This window comes from Podarcis tiliguerta (genome assembly GCF_965153285.1).
Source record: "Podarcis tiliguerta genome assembly, chromosome: 10".
Taxonomy (NCBI): Eukaryota; Metazoa; Chordata; class Lepidosauria; order Squamata; family Lacertidae; genus Podarcis; species Podarcis tiliguerta.
Genome location: NC_139543.1, coordinates 38,864,608 through 38,883,321, shown reverse-complemented (window position 1 = coordinate 38,883,321; position 18,714 = coordinate 38,864,608). Strand labels below are relative to the sequence as shown.

General features: G+C 41.7%; 1 protein-coding gene across 2 annotated transcripts; it reads right to left on the bottom strand.

The window, feature by feature from the left end:
* Positions 1–966: 966 nt before the first annotated feature.
* On the bottom strand, positions 967–16,845 carry NUDT4 (nudix hydrolase 4). Of its 2 annotated transcripts, none has more exons than XM_083401085.1 (5): positions 15,976–16,845; positions 8,001–8,111; positions 6,640–6,684; positions 4,818–4,902; positions 967–3,989 (listed from the first exon to the last, which is right to left on the bottom strand). In XM_083401085.1, the coding sequence occupies exons 1-5, from the start codon at positions 16,072–16,074 to the stop codon at positions 3,787–3,789; spliced, it is 543 nt and encodes a 180-aa protein (XP_083257211.1). In that variant the 5' UTR covers positions 16,075–16,845; the 3' UTR covers positions 967–3,786. The 2 variants fall into 2 exon arrangements, with proteins under 2 accessions (XP_083257211.1, XP_083257210.1); XM_083401084.1 differs by having other exon boundaries at positions 4,818–4,905; positions 15,976–16,623.
* Between the last annotated feature and the right edge of the window lie 1,869 nt (positions 16,846–18,714).

The following is an 18,714-nucleotide window of genomic DNA, read 5'->3' as shown; positions in this document are numbered from 1 at the left end:
TCTGCTAACTGCAGATTTAGCAGAGTGAGGTAATGTATCAGGAGTGTGGAGAAGGGGGTGGGGAGGCATTCTCTGTGAGCCATGCATAGTGCTACAAGGTAAAGTGTGGTCCAGACTTATACAAGGCTTTGCTTCCACACTGGCTGGATCACTGAACAGACGCACTTGGGACAGACAACAACATGCTGTTGTGCATCCTAACATGTCAGAGGAAGCAGAGCAGAGAACAAGCGAGAGCAGGAGGTGGGGAGAAGTTACTAAATTGCTCAAACCCCAGGTAGAAGTTTGCCATTTCAATGAAGATTGAGCCCTTCTCCCCCTAGTGGAGTGTTCATTGTTCTGAAAGGGATAGCCTCATACCCAGCAAGTGCAGCGGGTAGGGTTAAAGTAGACCAGGAGCAAAGAGATGGGGGCCTGAAATAACTGCCCCTTCAGGTACAAGAACAAGTATAGCATTTCCACGTGACATCACTGCAGGTCACTTGTGAGTTCATAGCATGTAGCTGATGTCAGAAATGGGTGTGAGAAGCAGGAAGTGAGCCTAACCACGAAGCAATATTTGTAAGCAAAATTCTCAAGTTTGTGGACACATCCACAAAATGAAACAACAGTCAGGGACATGGGAGGCAAGCAAGAGCGTTTCTTCTTGAGTAGCTTGAGCATACAGGCAGCAATTCTGTATAGGTTTATCTGAAAGTAAATCCCACTTGGGGTGCAAAGCATGTTGTGTACCACTAAGATGTGGTCCCTGCCCTCAACTACAAGCACAGAAAAACTTCCAGGCCCAGAAGGAGGTAAAAGTCACTCATGTTTTATAAGTTTTTCAACACTGTTTTCTACTACGGACTTTGCAATACACTTGATTTGAATGAGCCACTCTCAAACACATGTTGAGTTGGAGACCACTGTTCCCAATACTTAAATCTGAATTTTATTGCTACATAAAGAAGCTACAGTCTTTGCAGATTGTGTTTCAATTTTTTTTATTATTTTGGAGGATCATTTCAGATATAAAAAGTCAAAATTCTTACATCAATCTTTAAAAGAAAGCCATGCACACAGCTCAAAATGTTTACAACTTAACTTGTAGTTTTCCTTCAAACGTTTTACTTCTCAGAAGCATGTTGAGCATTTGTTCCAACATTTTGACAGTAGCCCTGGTTAGTCTGCAATAAGCACTCAGGATGGTATTTTTACTTTTAATAGCCTCTATAACCTACATAAATACTCTTGCAATGTTGGTATGGCATGTTCCCAATTAACTATTCACTGTAACAAACTCCCACTGTATTAAGTCAAGACCTGCCTATACTTCTCTGGTAATGACCTTCTGACATTGCAAACCATGTCTTAAGATACTGAAGACATGGACTGCCCTGTGGAATCTGGTCCTAGTCAACTTTTATTTCCCTGCCTTGTGAAGCCAGCTACAGGTTCAAAGGTCACTTAGGGGGAACACTGGCCTAGTTCCACAAGAATGCTTCACTATATATTAATCCCTCAGCATTTTAATGTCAACCCTGAACCCCTTACTGGAGTTATTTGACTATGGTTTAATCTTGACAGAAGAGGTCTTAGCTGTTATTTGACACATTCATGCTGTCCGGTCTATTCTTCCAAATGACAGAAATAGACAATGTTTCTGTGTTCACTTGTCTATAAGTGAAAATGCAACAATGGCAGCTAAATAATACAGTGGACCTCTTGTCATTCCAGTGCTATGTTGCAAGACAGACTTTAGAAGTCAGTATGAATAAGGGGCTTTATCTGAAGTTGCATAGGCAGAAGAGATCTGTACACCAATATATTTAAAACTGTATGTGGCACAGCAGCCTGGAGTATTTATAAGCCATCACCTTTGATTTGGTTAGCACTGACAACTGTACATTTTTACATAACACATAAATGTTAGAAACCAAAGTATTCATGCATTACCAATATGTAGCTTCTCTATGCTTGGCTTGGTTTTATGTTCCAAAAGCAAAAGTTGAGATGAAAGCAGTTATAGTAACCAAAAACTAATTAAAATTGCTCTTACTTCCATCACTGTGATGAACAAGAGACATTTCTCATATCATCATCATCATCATCATGTGGTTAGTGATAACTGAATAAGAGTGTGGGGTTGAAGTGCTGACTTAGGAATCAGGAAAAATGCATACTTGTTAACTAGCCATTTCCTTAATCCGATTAGTGTACAAAGTTTCACATTGATGGGTCTGCCACCAGTCTACTATGAATGTTCTTTTGACCATCTGAATCAGAATATGGAAAGTAAGGCTCTTCAAGCACAAAACTGATGACATCTACGGCTCCACTCAGATTCTCTGAAGCCAGTAACTCCTGGAAGTTCTAACCTGAGCAAGATGTTGCAAGTCCATCTCCAGTTAATACTACTTACTTAGGGCTCTTGAAGCAACACTCACAACCAAACCTCTTACTGATGTTCCTTGCTTAAATGCATTTCTATGGCACTATGTGTGATTCCCACATGTTTCTAGAAGGAAAGCATATGGCACCAATATTTTCCTTAAAAATTGTAACAGCACGTGGGTTAATTTATAGCAGCATTTTTACCCAATGTATTGGAAGTTAGTGTGTAAGTTTGCCACCTTTTTCTCAGACAGGATTCCTGTGCCTTTATCTGTTATGTGATGAGCAGGAACTCACTAGGTGAAGATTCAGTGAGTGAGCTATTAAAGTTTCTGCTGGTTACATAGCTATTAAGACACAGAAGTCCTAGGTAGTAACCTACTGGTGTGAGCAACAGAGTATTTACATTACCTTTTCTTTCCACTTTACACTATACACCAGTTGGATTATTTACAGTGGGTTTATGTTACATAGAAAGAATGAGAAGAGACAGTTTCATAATAGAGGTAGTTCTTTACCTCAACCACAGTAATGACTTGAGGGATCAAGGGAAAGTTCAGCGTACAGTAAATGCTTTTAGAGATTTCTGAAATTAGACTTCATATAATTTAGAGAATCTCTATAGCCATATTTTAGTTGCAAGCATTAAAACAGGATTAGAACACCATTTAGTCTGCTTTTTTCCCTTAAAGCTCAGGACAGTTATCTTCCCAATAGTGATCCAAATCATGTGTTTTGGAAACAGGCTGGAAGAAGCTGGGATGGTCCCCAGTAGTGAATCAACACCTGCTGGAATAGCAAAGGAAGCCAAGGCTGACTTTGGCAAGAGGAGAGCAAGCAGGTTAAGGGGTTGGCATGTTAGCATCTTTCTCGAATCTGCCTGTTTGGCTAATAATTGTAAGCAAGAGCAGTGTGAAGGATTGGCAGAGGCAGACAAGCTGGCACTACTCTGGTTAGGATTTGTAAGTGAAATATTTGGGGAGGACACTTCTTGACATAGAAGGCACTTCTTTGTTGGTTTCTGCTGCCTTTTAACTTGTCCAACAAATTTTGTACTGAAGTAGGGAAATAAGGATGACTAAATTAAAAACAGTTTCCCAAAAATTCCCATTTTTTGATTTTTAGGAAATTTAACAAAATTAAGCCAGACTCAAATGCCAAATTACAAATTCACTCCTGTGTTTTTTTTTTAATCAGGTTTTAAAAAGCCACAAAGAGGACCATTTAAGGCATCTTTAAGAATTCCCTGTATGGCTTTGGTTTGTTGAAATATTAAACATTGCTAAAAAAAAAGAATGAATGTATATGTCTGAACATAAAGTGTTCACACACTCAATTTAAATGACTATACACATAGCACATGACCACTAACACATCTCCCCTTGTGATGGTGAACAAAAAAGTAGCTGAATTTTATCTTACAGTGGAGGGCAACCCAGAAGTCTGTGCAGGAGTAACATATATAGAGTTGTTATCAGGATGGGAAGAAACCACAGAATTTCCATTGGTTGGTGAACATCCCAGTTTCAATTTTTCCAAGTACTCTGCATGTACTGGCTTGTGACACTGAAGGACCTTGATTGCATCTTCAACTTTAAACCACTCTCTTTTCCTTCCTACAACATGAAAAGAATAAATGTTTCAAATAGTGGACATTTTGAACCTTACAATCTGTCAACTTTAAAATGAAGTGGGCAAATGTGGCTGAAACATTCTAGAGAGTCCCCCAGAGATCCACCCACTATTTAAGGGCACTTAGTAGAAGCAAGCAGAATTGTGAAAAACAAGGGTATTAACTACAGACAGCCAAGATCTTCAACTCTGTTCATAAAATTCCTAAGTTGGTCTTATGATGTTAGGTGCTGAATAAGGATCATGAACATTTGGAGCTATAAATAAAGGCTTCTAATTACCACAGTTGGCTGAATGGTTCACTGTGAGACTAACAGGCTGGTGTCTACTTTTATTAATGTATTATGTTAATTATGTGCAAATTAACATGAAAGTTAGTTTGTCCATCTGTTCCCTTGCCAACTAGCAAACAGCCTGCTTTTTATCTACTATCTTACCCTGTTCTGATTCATTAGAAGTATATGGCATTCTGAATATTACTCATTATCCCAAGTTCTTTCAACCAATTAGTAGTTTAAAGTATCCTTAAAAACAGCATGCCATGGAGTGTCAAACTGCAATCAAACACAAAATGTATCTACTTCCATAAATTATTTTATTAATGCTATTAGAGCAGTGGCCAATTAGTGATAAAATAAAATGGTGCTGGCTGCTCTTGAGTTATCCTTTGAACCTTTTTAGTACACCTCTAACTTTAATAACTTGCAGCATCATGCTTCTTGAACACCAGTTGTGTGAAAGCTGTCCTAAAAATAGCATGGTTCTGATACTGCATTACACACTTAGCACATGCAGGGTTGAAAATGTCTTGCCTATATTAACCGAATCCTCCCAGTCTTCCAGGATTTCAGTCACTGTAAGAACATAAACATAAGTCCTATGTTTCCGGTCTTGATTCTGCTTCAGTAGGAAGAAGAGAGAACAGACATATTAATTCACACTTGCAACATTAGATAGCTATTTACTTAGAATCACTTATATACTATCTTTCCACTATAATATAGCCCTCAAGGTGCCTAAAATTCAAACACTGCAACAAGATCATTTAAAAATACAATGGTACACATACAAATTCAATAGTTTAAATTGGGGGGGGGGATGTAAATTAGAACTGTTTTTTAAAAAAGCCAATGGAAAAACAAGTGAAAAGCAAATGTATACTGTTGGTAGCAGTACAGAAACATGTCAGTCTTCTAAGAGGCAGCTATGAGTTCTCTTGGCAAAGCTTTACCTCTCATTTAAATTGGAGCCAGTTGAGGCATGTGTGAGTGTCTGGAGGCAGTTGGAGGATGGATGGCAGTTAACAGATTGAGCTTGAATCCTGACAATATGGAAGTACTGTTTCTGGGGGACTCCCTAGTCCTGAATGGGGTAACTGTGCCCCTGAAGGACCAGGTACACAGCCTGGGGGTCATTTTGGACTCACAGCTGTCCACAGAGGTGCAGGTCAATTCTGTGTCCAGGGCAGCTGTCTACCAACTGCATCTGGTACGCCAGCTAAGACCCTGCCTTCCTGCCCAATGTCTCACCAGAGTGAGACATGGTTCTGGTTCTTTCCTATTTGGATTACTGCAATACACTCTACCTTTGAAGGTGACTCAGAAACTACAATTAACCCAGAATGTGGTTGCTAGACTGGTGACTGGGAGCAGCCACCGGGACCACAACACCAGTCCTAAAACATCTACATTGGCTCCCAGTACGTTTTTGAGCACAATTCGAAGTGTTGGTATTAACCTTTAAAGTCCTAAATGGCTTCAGACCTGTATACGTGAAGAAGCATCTATGCCCCCATTGTTCAGCCTGGACTCTGAAGAAGCCCTTCTGGCAGCTCTCTCTCATTGTGGAAAGTGAAGTTACCAGGAACCAGGCAGAGGGCCTTCTCAGTAGCCCCACCCCGTGGAACACCCTCCCATCAGATGTCAAAGAGATAAATAATTCTATGACCTTTCATAGACATCTGAAGGCAGCCCTGCACCAGGAAGCTTTTAATATGTGATGTTCTGTTGTGTTTTTGTATATTCTGTTGGAAGCCATCCACAGTGGCTGGGGCAACCCAGTCAGATGAGGTGGGGGTACAAAATCATCGTGATCATCATCATGAACTGTGATGTTAGAAACAGGGCTCCACTTTTTCTATCTGCATATATTTCATTAGGAACTACGGATTACAGCATCTATCTAGGAGTTAAACTAACATTCTCTGTTCACTGCTTGAAAACTAGAACTATACAAACACCCCAATCCTAATCACATTTCCTTTCAAATCTTTGTTGCATTCATTAGGTCAGTCACTTTGCAGACCAGCAAAAATGGGATCCTAGAGACAATTCTTATTCTACTATATTTTCACCCATTATGCAGGTACTGGATAGCGTCCCCATCACAATCAGCACAATTTACTGAATCAGCTCCTTTTAATATCTTCCCTACTTATAAATATTTTGTACATGAATGTCAATATTTTTCTATTCCCAAACCTGACTTATTTATATATGAAGTGTAGAAGGTATTCAAATTATCAGTCCTTAATTAAAATACCTGTTTTCCAAGATTCCACCCCTTCCGTATTAGAAATGCAAACTACATTTCACAGCATGTACATCACAGAATATATATTTTTAAACAGCTCACCTCAAATATTCCCAGCAATCTGCCTAGTTTTCCCTTTACTCCAGCCTGCAAGGAATAAAGATAATCAGATATATTCCCCACAAGCAATCGTTCTTACGGATTCATTACAATATTCGAAACCAATGTTTAATTTACTAGCATGTCCAATAATGGTTTCATGATCTATTAAATCTGTGCGCTAGCCAGAGTCTCTTTAGTTTTCCTGAAAGCTAAGGAACAGGGAGCACATTTTTCTGATTATCAATTTTTTTCAGACGCACAACTAAATTTGAGAAGCTTCTAATAGAGCATCTGCTTTTCTTTCTTTTACAGAGTTTACAGTTAGGAAACATGTGAGTAATAAAGCAAAAAGTGTGTAGGAATTTAGCATACTTAAATAATGTAGCTAGTTCCATTCTGGCTCCCACTTTTTAAAAACTTATATTAATGATTTGGGGCTATATTTAGCCAATGCAAACTCCCCCATTCTGGTAATTAGGAACAGAAATATCTGCATCTTGATGAATGCAGATGATTTAGCGCTTCTCTCTTTCCGGATTGGGCCTCAAACATCTCTTAGAGGTGCTCAGCACATACTGTAAACTATTTCCTAGCTGAGATTTAAAACTTCTAAGATTATCCATACATTCAAACAAAGAATATTTCATTCTGTGATAAGTGCTTCTTAAGTAGCACATCCTGGAAATTTCAGTTTATTTATTTGATTCACTACCTGCCATAAGATTACAAGGAGGTTCAAAGCAATTTAGAAATGCATTTTTAAGAACAGTTTAAAATAAATTACAGGCACAAGAATAGGGTGAGTCCTATAAATATCTAACTCAAAGGCCAGAGTGAAGAGGGGCCTCTTCAAGCAAACAACAGGAACTATGTAAGGAAGGTGTCAGACACATATAATGAAGGTGTCCCTCCTCTGTGGGGAGGGAATTCCACAACTTAAGGGCTGCCTCTCCTGTACCAACACACAAATGTCTGATGGCTGTGGAATTATCAAGATTAGAAGAAACTGTAGCCCGGAAAACAACTCTAACCATGCAATAAAGCAGAAGAGTCCTGTGTGGTCTCAAGTGTTTGGCAGACCCAGCTGATAGGCATCTGTTGGAAAGTGTTTCACTTAAATTAGGAACAATTCAATTCTTTCAGCAAGCTATTATCTTTATAGCCAGCATCTCATGAACACAAGAACAACCATGCGGATGGCTATTGTCATTTATAACAGGTCTGCCACATGCCTGTCCTAGGAGGGGAGTAGCCCTTGTCTATGTGGCTCTCAGTTAAGTTTGCTTAAATGAGTCATCTGTTAAAATTCAGAGAATGCATATCCATACAGCATTTCAAGCTGAGAGTTCTAAATTCTTTACCTCTTCATAGACTTCTCTGACAGCAGCACCACCAGGTTCCTCTTCTGGTTCCATTCCTCCACCTGGAACAATCCACTGGTCTGGGTACCGGCTGCTACTTACTAAAAGAACCTGCAAAGAAAAAGATTTTCTTATGACTGTGTGAATTAAAACTCAGTGAGACTTCATGAAACCAGACTGATATTTTGTGACGTTAACAAAATGTTTAAGATGTCCACCAAATGGTACTCAAGGCAGCCAACAATATCAAATATATGTTAACAGATCCAAGCTTAGGTGACAGGCTATAAAGTTCAAGAATTCTGCACTCCTTCCCTTGCATCAAACTTTTATATACATATTAAAGTCAGATAATATGTCAAGTTTTGAGTATGCTTTCCTGGATGTTTCCATATTTGGTTCACAGTCAACTTACTGCAAGACTGTCAGCTTTAATAAAATATGACCCAATTAAGTTACCCAAAAAATAAAATAGCTGTCTATTCAAAGCATTTTCAGACACGACTGCAAATGTTTTAATAAGTAGAAGGACAGTAACAATGGAAGCAGAACCCAATTCAGAACATCAAGATAATGTTCTTGGAGAAACCCAGACCAAGATGACAACTTATTTAGGCCAATACAGACTGAATTAGATACCCAATTCCTCTGTGTCTACAGTGGAAGTCCAAAGCCCATTCTGGACATGAAAATCTGTGTATGCACCAGTGTGTTAATGCACACACAGGTTGAAGAAACCTAATACTTTCCATGTGCACTTTTGTGCACATTCTAGTGCTTTCAACTGAACTCAGTGGGTTACTTTTTTTTAAGAAAAAGTGTTTCATGACCAGCCTCACTAGCAGCCCACAAAGGATTGCTTCCATCCTAGTGCTGAGGGCAGTTTCAGCCACACATTCTACAGTAAAATGCAAGGGTTTAGATGCAGAACCATTACCTTTCCTGTTATATTAAAACATTAAACACAAGGAAGCTAGACTGTGATTCAACAAAGCAAATACAAATCTGTACAGGCTTCTTGGATTCTTACAATTCAAAGCAACTTATTGTTTAGATTCCATACTTTAGTCTTATGAAGTTTACATTGGTTGGAAAGCCAAGCCAAGAAATAAATATGAGAGGCATTCTCCTGCACTTTCTAATGTAGCCACCACAAGGAAGAGGGAAAGCATATTAAACTGGATTTATTTTTATGGAATAGCTAAGAGCTCGTTCACACTTCCACTTGCCCCGTGTTTTCTAGGCACAGGTCTGGGTGGTTCTGCTTTGGCCTGCTGCTTTCACCCAGAAAACCCACCCTTTAGAACTAAGGCGGACAAAAGGCAATCTGCAGAAAACCCAATTGCTGTTTTCCTGAGGGAAAGCGACAGGACAAGTGGAAGTGTGGAAGAACCCAGTGACTCAAATGCATTTGCCTTACATACCACAGTATTTCAGAAGTTTAGATAGAATTTAACTGTTTTTAGCTGTGTGTGTTTTTAGGTATCTTGAATGTTTTGTGCTCTAGCTATGAACTGAGGATACCAATTTCCTTTCAGTGAAGGAACTAAGTGTTTTCCATAGTCATGTGAGCAACCACCAACAATTATGAACACCATTATTCTTCTGTTTCAAAACACTCGGCTTAGTGAAATTGTTTCAATCAGCATTTACATTGATCACAGGCCTGAACAGAGATCCCAGTTACTAGTGCAGGGAGGAAGGAGTCATTGTTTGTCCTGTCTGGAGCTTAAATACATGGCTTTGTACCATTACATAAGATTCAGAGCCATGACATATCATAACATGACAGTGTTTTGAATTACGGACCCTAGCATTAGTGAAGAAAATTCATGTGTTTACAACTGAAGTATTTATATTAAATAAACTGAATGTAATCCAAAGAGTTTCAGAACACATGTCGGATTCATTAGGTACAGATCAAATTCTACAAGATAAATATACCATGCTATCATATACTCAGTTTAAAAAAAAAAAATACTACAAGATTCATAATGAACTGAATAATCCCCCTTACTTTCTTATATAGGACAAATAAACATGATTGATCCAGGATAATTTGGGAGTCTCTCAATAGTCTTGCTTTCCTACAAATCAATACAGTTGGGAAGATTACCCTCCAGAAAATGATAGTCCAATCACAACAAATTTCCACAAAGGCTATTCGCATTCATCATGACACTTATTTATAGTGCTGAGACCTATTATAGACATTTTCCAACTCATCGAAGTGCCATCACTGGTTCTTAGAACAGTGCTGGAGACTCTCTGACTTGTGGCCCACCAGACCTCTGAATAAAGCATGAGAGGCCATTTGCTCACCTGTCAGTCACCGGATGTCAGGTGTAGAGATCTGTTCTCTCTTATGTAATCTATGGGATAAGCCTGTGTTTGACAATAAAAGCCAGTATTTCCACCCACCTAGAAGGTATTTGCTTGCAATCCCAGCTTGAATTCAAGCCAGGGCTGTGAAAGAAAAATCTTCCTTTGGAGCTGCTGTTTGAACTTTGATTCACCTGACACCATATGACTCAAGGGGTTGACAGCTCAGTGCCCTGCCCACCTGTCAAATGCCCCAGAGAAGATGGGTCAAATCTGGACCCTCCATCCAGATCTAATTCCTCACCTCAGTCTTAGATTTACAACCAAGACGGTATGCCCAGAGGAAATAAAGTAGGAATAGTGCTATGTGTACTAATGCATTGAACAGCGCTATTCCTGTCCACCTGCATTCTTTTGCCATACTCACAGATACCAATCTATTGTATTCTGCCTTGTGCATCAACAAACAACCTTGGCAGATGCGCCCAATGCTTTTATCAAAACTCCAGATTTCTTTCAAGGCTTAATGAAAATGTCAAGAAACCTGTTTGTTATTGCTTGGGAGCAAACAGCAGCCACAGCACTGGGTTCTTCCAAACTGATAGTTCCTAGTGCTGATCAAACATGGCAATTCTGCATGCAGATTACATCAAAGAACATTTTTCCACACCTCAGGGTGGAAGCAGGATGTATGCACATAAAAAGTGGTGTGTTCCATTCACACTAGCAAGCATAACACAGCTAAAAGAGAGCACATTTCTGTTTGGGTGCTAAAGTGCTTTTTAGTTTATTTAGGCATTTCAATCTCACATTTGGCTATGAAAATCCCCCAAGACAACTCACAACAGAGCAAAAACTCACAACAGAGCAAAAACAACTGTCAAGATTGTTTTAAAATGGGAGGCAACTCCCAGCAGCAGATCTCTCCAAAGTTCTGGAGTGCTCAAACAAATCCTTGCTTCATTCTCTCTTCAGCAGCCAACTTGTCCAGCCAGGCAAATTCTAAGCATCATCAGCCATGCCTGATAACGTCTTGGAAGAGTCATTTCCTTGCTCAGTATTTAAACACTATCACATGTTCTACTGCACATTTATTTATTTATTTATTTATACACATATGGTGTGTGAGAAAAATGGCATTCTAGACTAAATTAAATATTAAGAACATACCAATAAAACGGTGCTGGCAGAATTATGAAGATGTGCAGGCAAGCCTTTTGACACACAAAGCTCACCTTTGTGTGAAAGAAGTTGGAGCAACTGTTCTACCCTTTCTAAAGAACAGTGATTTGATGGCACAGTGTATACTTCCCATAAAAATAACAAAGTGTGACTACTCCAGGGCAAAATTCATGTCTTTAGTTTATTGACATTTAGCAGGTCTACACTGATCATGCTCACTTCTAACAAGAAAAAGTCCTAAAGTGAAGGAAGACGTTAAAGAAGGAAATTAGAAAAGAGACAGCTAATAGCATTGGTAGCTTAAGGCTGTTCAGGTCTCTCTTATGAACAGTGCAGTCCCTCTTAACTTTGCTGGGCAGCTGACAGACCAACAAGAAGTTCTTTCTGCAGCTACTAAATGTTGCTGGAGAGGTTTCAGTAACTATAACAAGGATGCCAAAGCAACTGACTGACTGCAGGGTTACTCCCCCACAAAACACCTTTTTTCACCCATTTCAGTGTGCAAGTCATTAGGTATTCACTTGAGCCAGAGTCCACCTGACTGGTCTTGAACCAAAGTGGACTGTGTGACTGACAGACTCACCTTTGTAAGCTAAATGTCAAGAAACTATTTCGAGTTCCACGTATCCACTGTCAAAATGTTCCATTTTTTCAGCCAAGGCAAGGACAGTGCAGAAAGGTCATTTACACTGTTTTTACCAATGTTGGCTATCATATGTTTGTAGACAGGAATGAAAAAGGCAACTTTTCAGCACCATTCTCCCTCTGGACAATAAAGAGTACTATGTTGTAACTTGAAATATGAAGGAAGAACCCCAGAGGCTGCCAGCTTACCACATGGTTTTGTCCCATTTCAGCTGAGAGTTAAGTTGTGAGTACTCCTTTTTCTATATTAAGCATTTTTTATTATATAGGAAATAGATTTTTAGCCATTACAACTTCTGTGTGAGGACTAACTTTCATCAAGAGACTTACAGACCAGAACAGCCCCACTTCAAGAAGAAAAAAGCTATTTGAATTGTATCAAATGTACCAAGATGCCAACGCTCTCTTCATTACTGGAAGCAATTAAGACCCTGCAGAGGCTAATTGAAAGTCACAAACAGTCTCTACCAACTGACAGTATAACGGCATGCTAGTATATAAGCATAAACTGTTACACAGAAATGAACATGTAACAGGCACTTGTAAAAGACAGGATTACTGCAAATCTTGTCCTTTGTTAACAGAACACTTAGTTTCATATTACCGAAGCACCTGCAATCTCTGTGCTTTCATGATGACTAGTAAAACTCCTTGCTTTGCAAACACCAAAACTGTACCCAAGAGTCTTGCAAGAATTCTGAACAGAAATTCTTTGCAGAATTTTCTGAAACACAATATCCTATTGAGAATGCAAAAAAGAGGAATATGCCAGGATTGTTTCAAGATAATACTAAGAGACATAAACTAACTATTGCTATTGCTGAAACTCTGACAAATTAAGTTTTATCTCCACCACTGGAGGACTCCAATAGACACAAGAGGTCAACTAGTTCACACACAAAAATGGATAGTTTTGTCCATATGTGTTTGTGGAATTTTGAGCAGTGGATCTCTCAAGCCACTCATCCAGAGCTGCTAAACATTAAGGACAAGTAGTTGCCACGAATCAGTTACTGTCTCATTCTTTGAATATATGTTATTTTAACCTAAAATAACAATTAAAAGATGCTGAGTATATATCACTTTTTAGTATAGCTGGAGCTCCCTCTACAGCCCCAACACTGTGCAAGAAGCCCCTTGGAAGCATATACTGGCAATATTTAGCAAAACAATTCAGGTGTGCCAACAGACTTAAAGCAGTACTTTTGCTTTAAATTTGGACTCATTCAATTACATTGCTAGTAGCCCAGCACAGCAATGTGAAGTTTCAAACAATACAATTACAGAAACTATTCATACTAGCTTAGACTGCTCTACAGAAGTTTACACAAAAGTAACTTTTTAGACAAAATAGCTAAAAGTAGTAGTTCCACGTGCCTAGGCAATATTTCTGGTTGCTAAATACCAGGGGCTCAATATTTCTGGTTGAAATGAATTTTGTTTGGTTGGGTTTTTTGCCCTATGTTAGCAGTCCCCACCCACTTCAGCTTTAATCATGCTATGTCTCAGTTGTACTTCCCATCTAGCATATACTCCCAGAAGCAAGATCCAACTGTACCAGGGAATTGTATAATTGCATCACAGAATATGGAAAGCTTTTTCCTAACAGCTGATACAGCCAAGCCTACTTTTGGCAGAACTGCCTCTAGGTTGTGTGACAGAACCATTGTGTACTAGTGTTGGCAAAGGTAAATCTGTAAAGACTGTATTATGAAGTCAGGAATGCTTCAGTTTCTCCCTACAACTACACTGCCTCTCAAGAAGGCAAATGGCTCTTGGTACTTCTCGGGCATATTTTTTTCTGGTAAATGATATAATCAAAGGATAGAACAATAATATTCTGTACTTTCCAATAAAGGTCTACAGTATAATACTTGGCTTTTAAAAATCTGCTGCTTACATTTTATGTGAACAGCCCATTTAAAATGATAAATGAGACCGTAATCTCCCTTTCAAGAAACTGGAGAAAAAGCAGCTGAAAAGCTACACCAACCTGCAGCCCAATTCTTATTCAAACAGATCACTGAGCTAATTGGTAACTAACCCCAATTATGTATATACAGGAGTGTATCCTTAGTCTCATATTTTCAGTTCTCTCACATATCCTTATGGACAGCAATACAGAAAGGAAGCAACACAGTCAGGCAGTGACAACAGGTTATTTGAAAATTTTTTTAAAGAGGCTCTAGAAGACTTAGTAATGGCTTGATATGTCCCCAAAATATAAAAAATCTTGACTGCCTTTAACTTACCACCTGCTACATTAATGCATAGTCACATTTGATATCTTACTTTGAAGTGCAAGAAAAACAGCAAAATGTAATACTGTTAAAAAACTATATATGGCTAGAAGGTAGCAAAAGTAGATTTCAAGCAGGGCGAGCCTTCTTTTTCAGTGCAGACCTCTATCACAACTACAGTAGAAATCACTGTTCATGCATGTGTATATCCATCTCAATAGCCATATATTTGAAACCAGAGGTAGTGTGGCATTTCAAAGCCTATTCAGTGTTACTAGATTCTATTATACTGTGTGCAGAAATATGCACATTTAGCCTGTTGCAAAAGTGAAACTGCATGTCTGATTTATACATGCTGTTTGCCTTACAAACAGGTTTGAAACACACATTCATCCAAGCACGCTGGGAGATATCCAATGAGTCACAATCAGAGTAGACCCGCTGTATCGTAAATGCATTGATTTCAGTGGGGCTACTCTGAGCATGTCTAGTATTAAATATCACCCACATAGCAGCCAACTCCTAGGGACCAAGTCCCCCCCAATAGGCGAGGGGACTGCCCCCCCCCCCAAGTTGATGGGCATTGCCATTCAAATGGTGTGCGTGCACCATCCCCTTTTATTCAAGTGGTCACCCCTAAGGAGCCATTATAAGCATGCTTCAAAACCACATCACTATGTCTGAGCTAACTGGGTAGCAACTGAACAGTAGACAACTACTCAGATATTAACTATTTATTCTGAACGCATCACAAAGAGATAGAGTAAAAAAAAAGAAAAGTCATGGACAGGAGCTGGTTATGCAGATTGTTGTTGCATAAATAGGAACTAGTGCCGCCTACCTGTCTGCTCTGCTCTGCGTGTGCGCGGGGGCGGAGGGGGGGTGTCTGTAAAAACTGACAGCCACAAAAGCAACTCGATCTCCCCGCTGTGGCAGAAGAGGTCATTGAACTCAAGCCATGCTGTTTTCGGAGGCAGCCAGATCTGTCCGGCTAGTGTCAAATGTATTAAAGATGCGCAATGCTCAAGGCACAGTGTGCAACCCTTTCATTTCTGTTAAGTAGCCACTGGCGGGCTAAAAGACCAGCCGGCTTTATCCCCCCCCCCTCTCTCTCTCTCTCACACACACACACACACACAAAAGCACACCACGTTTTAAGACCGGCGGCAGTTTCAGCTCCACTCCCCCCCCCCCCCACGTTCCAGCCACAACCAAGTCACCTAAATAAGCCGACCTTGTGTCACCCCATCTTTCTTGCCTTACAGAAGCGGGCTCGGCCCCTCCGACTAGGCCTGCCTCGGAGGGGGGGGGAGAGAGAAAAGTGGGTCTCAGCCCCCTGGCGACCACGCATCCCGCGCCAAAGCCCAGCCCCGGAGAAGGGACGGGGAAAGCGGGCAGGAACCCTCGAGGATCGCGAGAGGGCGACAAGCCCGGCCTGCTCCGCAAAGCCCCGCACACAAAGGGGGTCCCAGTCAGCGGAAAGGAAGGGATGGCGGGGTGGGCAGCGAGGGAGGCGGAAACTGGGCGCGGCACCAGCGCCGCCGCCGCGAGAGGGAGACGCGACCCCCCCCCCAAACCGCCCTCACCTCGTCCTCCCGCTCGCTGCGGAAGCACAAGCACGCCGCCCGCTTCTTGAAGCCCTCCCGGTCGTAGGTCCGCGTCTGGTTGGGCTTGAACTTCATCATAGAGGCAGAAATAATAATGCCGCCGCCGCCTCTTCCTCCGGTCCCCGGCACTGCGCCTATTCCAGTCGCGGCGACGGCTGAGGCCCCGGCGCTCTCCCGCTTCGCTCTCCGGCCCGCTCCGAGGGGCGGCGGCGGCGGGGGGGCGAGAGTGAGTCCCGTCGTCAAGGGAGGGAGGGAGCGAGCGAGCGAGGGAGGAGGAGGAGGAGGAGACGACGACGACGCGCTTTTCCTCTCAGGGGGACCGAGCGCCGCGAGGAGCGGAGGCGCTGCCGGTGCCGCGGCCGCCCAGGAGGAGTCCACGCCGCGCCATGGAGACGCTCCGACTGCTGGCCCGGTGCCGCCTTCCCGCCGGCGCCTCTGTCCCGGAGCTGCTGGAAGAAGCGCTGCGCTATCTCTTCTTCGCCGCCCCGCCCGCCTCAGTCAGCCGCCCTCATCCGGCCCCCTGAAGCGCCGCCACTCGCCGCTCCTGCGGCCGCTGTACCCACTATTTAACTGTAACGCGCATTCCTCCACCCGCCCGCAGCGGCCCGGCCTCCGCCGCTCACTACGCAGGCGCAGGGCCCGCCTCGGAGGAGGGCTTGGCGAGGGAGAGGCGGGGCGAAGCGAGGAGGCTCCATGGGCTGATCATGGGGGGAGGGGGTGCCCTAAGGCGAAGCAGCCTCCTCGGCCCCGATCCCCTCAGCCTAACGTGAAAGGAGGGCCTAGCTGCTCCTGGGGCGGCTGGCTGCCTTAGTTCCCTCGCGCAGTAGCGCCCAGACTAGAGGCTTTTGCAATTTGGAAGCGGGAAAAGCTTTCTTTTCAATGAGAGTTGCCCCCCCCAAACAACATGCCATATTTGTAGTGATGACTAGTTTAAACTCGCGCAAGCATTGACAAAAGAATTTCGTAGTTTAGGGAGTGCGCACGGACAAGGCTCGATCCAGTTCACTCCAGATGGCAGCCGCCCGGGGTGTGTACAGGCAACTCTCAGTAGGGCTCTTCCTTTAGGTATAGGATTACAGAGAATGGTGCGCATCTCCCATATCAGATCCTTCAGTTTCTCAATGAATGGAAACTCCGAGGAATATGAGTGGCGCCTCCGTTTCCTTAGATCCACTTGGTATTCCGAGTGCCTCATTGTGTCAGTTGGGCAAGGGGGAAAAACAGGTACCCAGGCGCTGGGAGTATCCCCCTGAATATAAGTGCTACACCCGCAGCATACTAGACTGGTTCCTGAGCTGGCGATGCAAAATGGTTGAAAATTTGAAGGCTGAACTGTAATGTGAAATTCTGGATCATTGCAGTCAAGCAAAGCTAAGATACGGGGACTCCTACCAAAGATCTCGCATTAATATACCAACCCTGAACTTCACATGGAACACAGCAGCAGTGGAGTGCAAAAGTGCACTTAGCCCTTGGGTTCTCCCAATAAGTGCCTGATAAATTCTGGACATGGTTCCATTATATTTTGAAGAAATACACATAGTCCAATATGGAATTGTGATGTCATGAGGGTTCAAAAGCCTTTATAGCCAAAACAAGTATCTATACCCTGCAAGTTTTAGCTAAGATTACAAGTGAAGCAACATTTATCTGAGTGTACTATCAACAGACTGTCTTTCCCTCACCCCAATAGAGTCTGAAGATATGAAGATTAAACATTTACAGATGTATTTCTTTTTTAGAAAATCTTGCCTTATCTTAAGTGGTCACCTAAAGAAATACAAGGTTGTCTCCAAATAAGTTTTACTCAGAATTGGCCCACTGAAATTAATAGATGTAAGTCATGTCCTTTAATATTAATAGGCCTGCTCTGAGGGTTAACATTAGATACAGCCCATGGTGTTTAGCATGTATTGCTGCATCACTGATGGAATAAGCAGTATAACTAAATACAGTTTATTAATGCACTATTAACTAGCTCTATTGTAGGTAGCCTATGTGATTAATAGAAATGGAATATTCTTTGTGTGAGTTGTGACACAAGACAAACAGCAATCAATCAAAAGGGATGTCTGATTACTCTTACATCCTGACCCACATCCCTACAGAATTAATCAGAGCAAAACTTTCAGAATATGATCTGCTCAGACAGTGGTCATAAATGGAGGTCCCCATTGAAGTGTGGGCAGGAATGTCCTATGAAGACTGAGTTTACCTCTATCTTTCTGTTTTTACTTTCTAGATTGCATTTCCCCTTATATGATCATATTGCCCTTCTTGGCACTGGAGTAATAATGCCACACCAGCCAAAGACTTCTTTGGAAATCATTCCTATATCTGAGGCTTGTCCAGAGTGTCTGTTTTGGCTAGCAGGAGCAAGTAGGAATGATGAAAGTAGCAGATAAAAAGGATAACTGTCTGGAGGAAAGATCCTAAAAACCAGCAGTTCCTTTTGTCTCTCCTATTACAGCTCCCTGCATTCTGCAAGGAACCTGGGAAAGTCCCTCTCTGGGCGTGTTTCAGATGCATGCAATGGCAATAACTTTTACAAACTGAAGACAAATACTACTGTTTTCAGTGCTCCATGACAGATGTTAGCATCTCTCTTATGGTTCTTTCCCCCACCCCCATGGATGGTTCTCCCAGGCACATTTGTACTGGAGCCAAGACTTATGTTGCAAATCTAATATTGCTGTCATTTCAAAACAAGAAGCAACC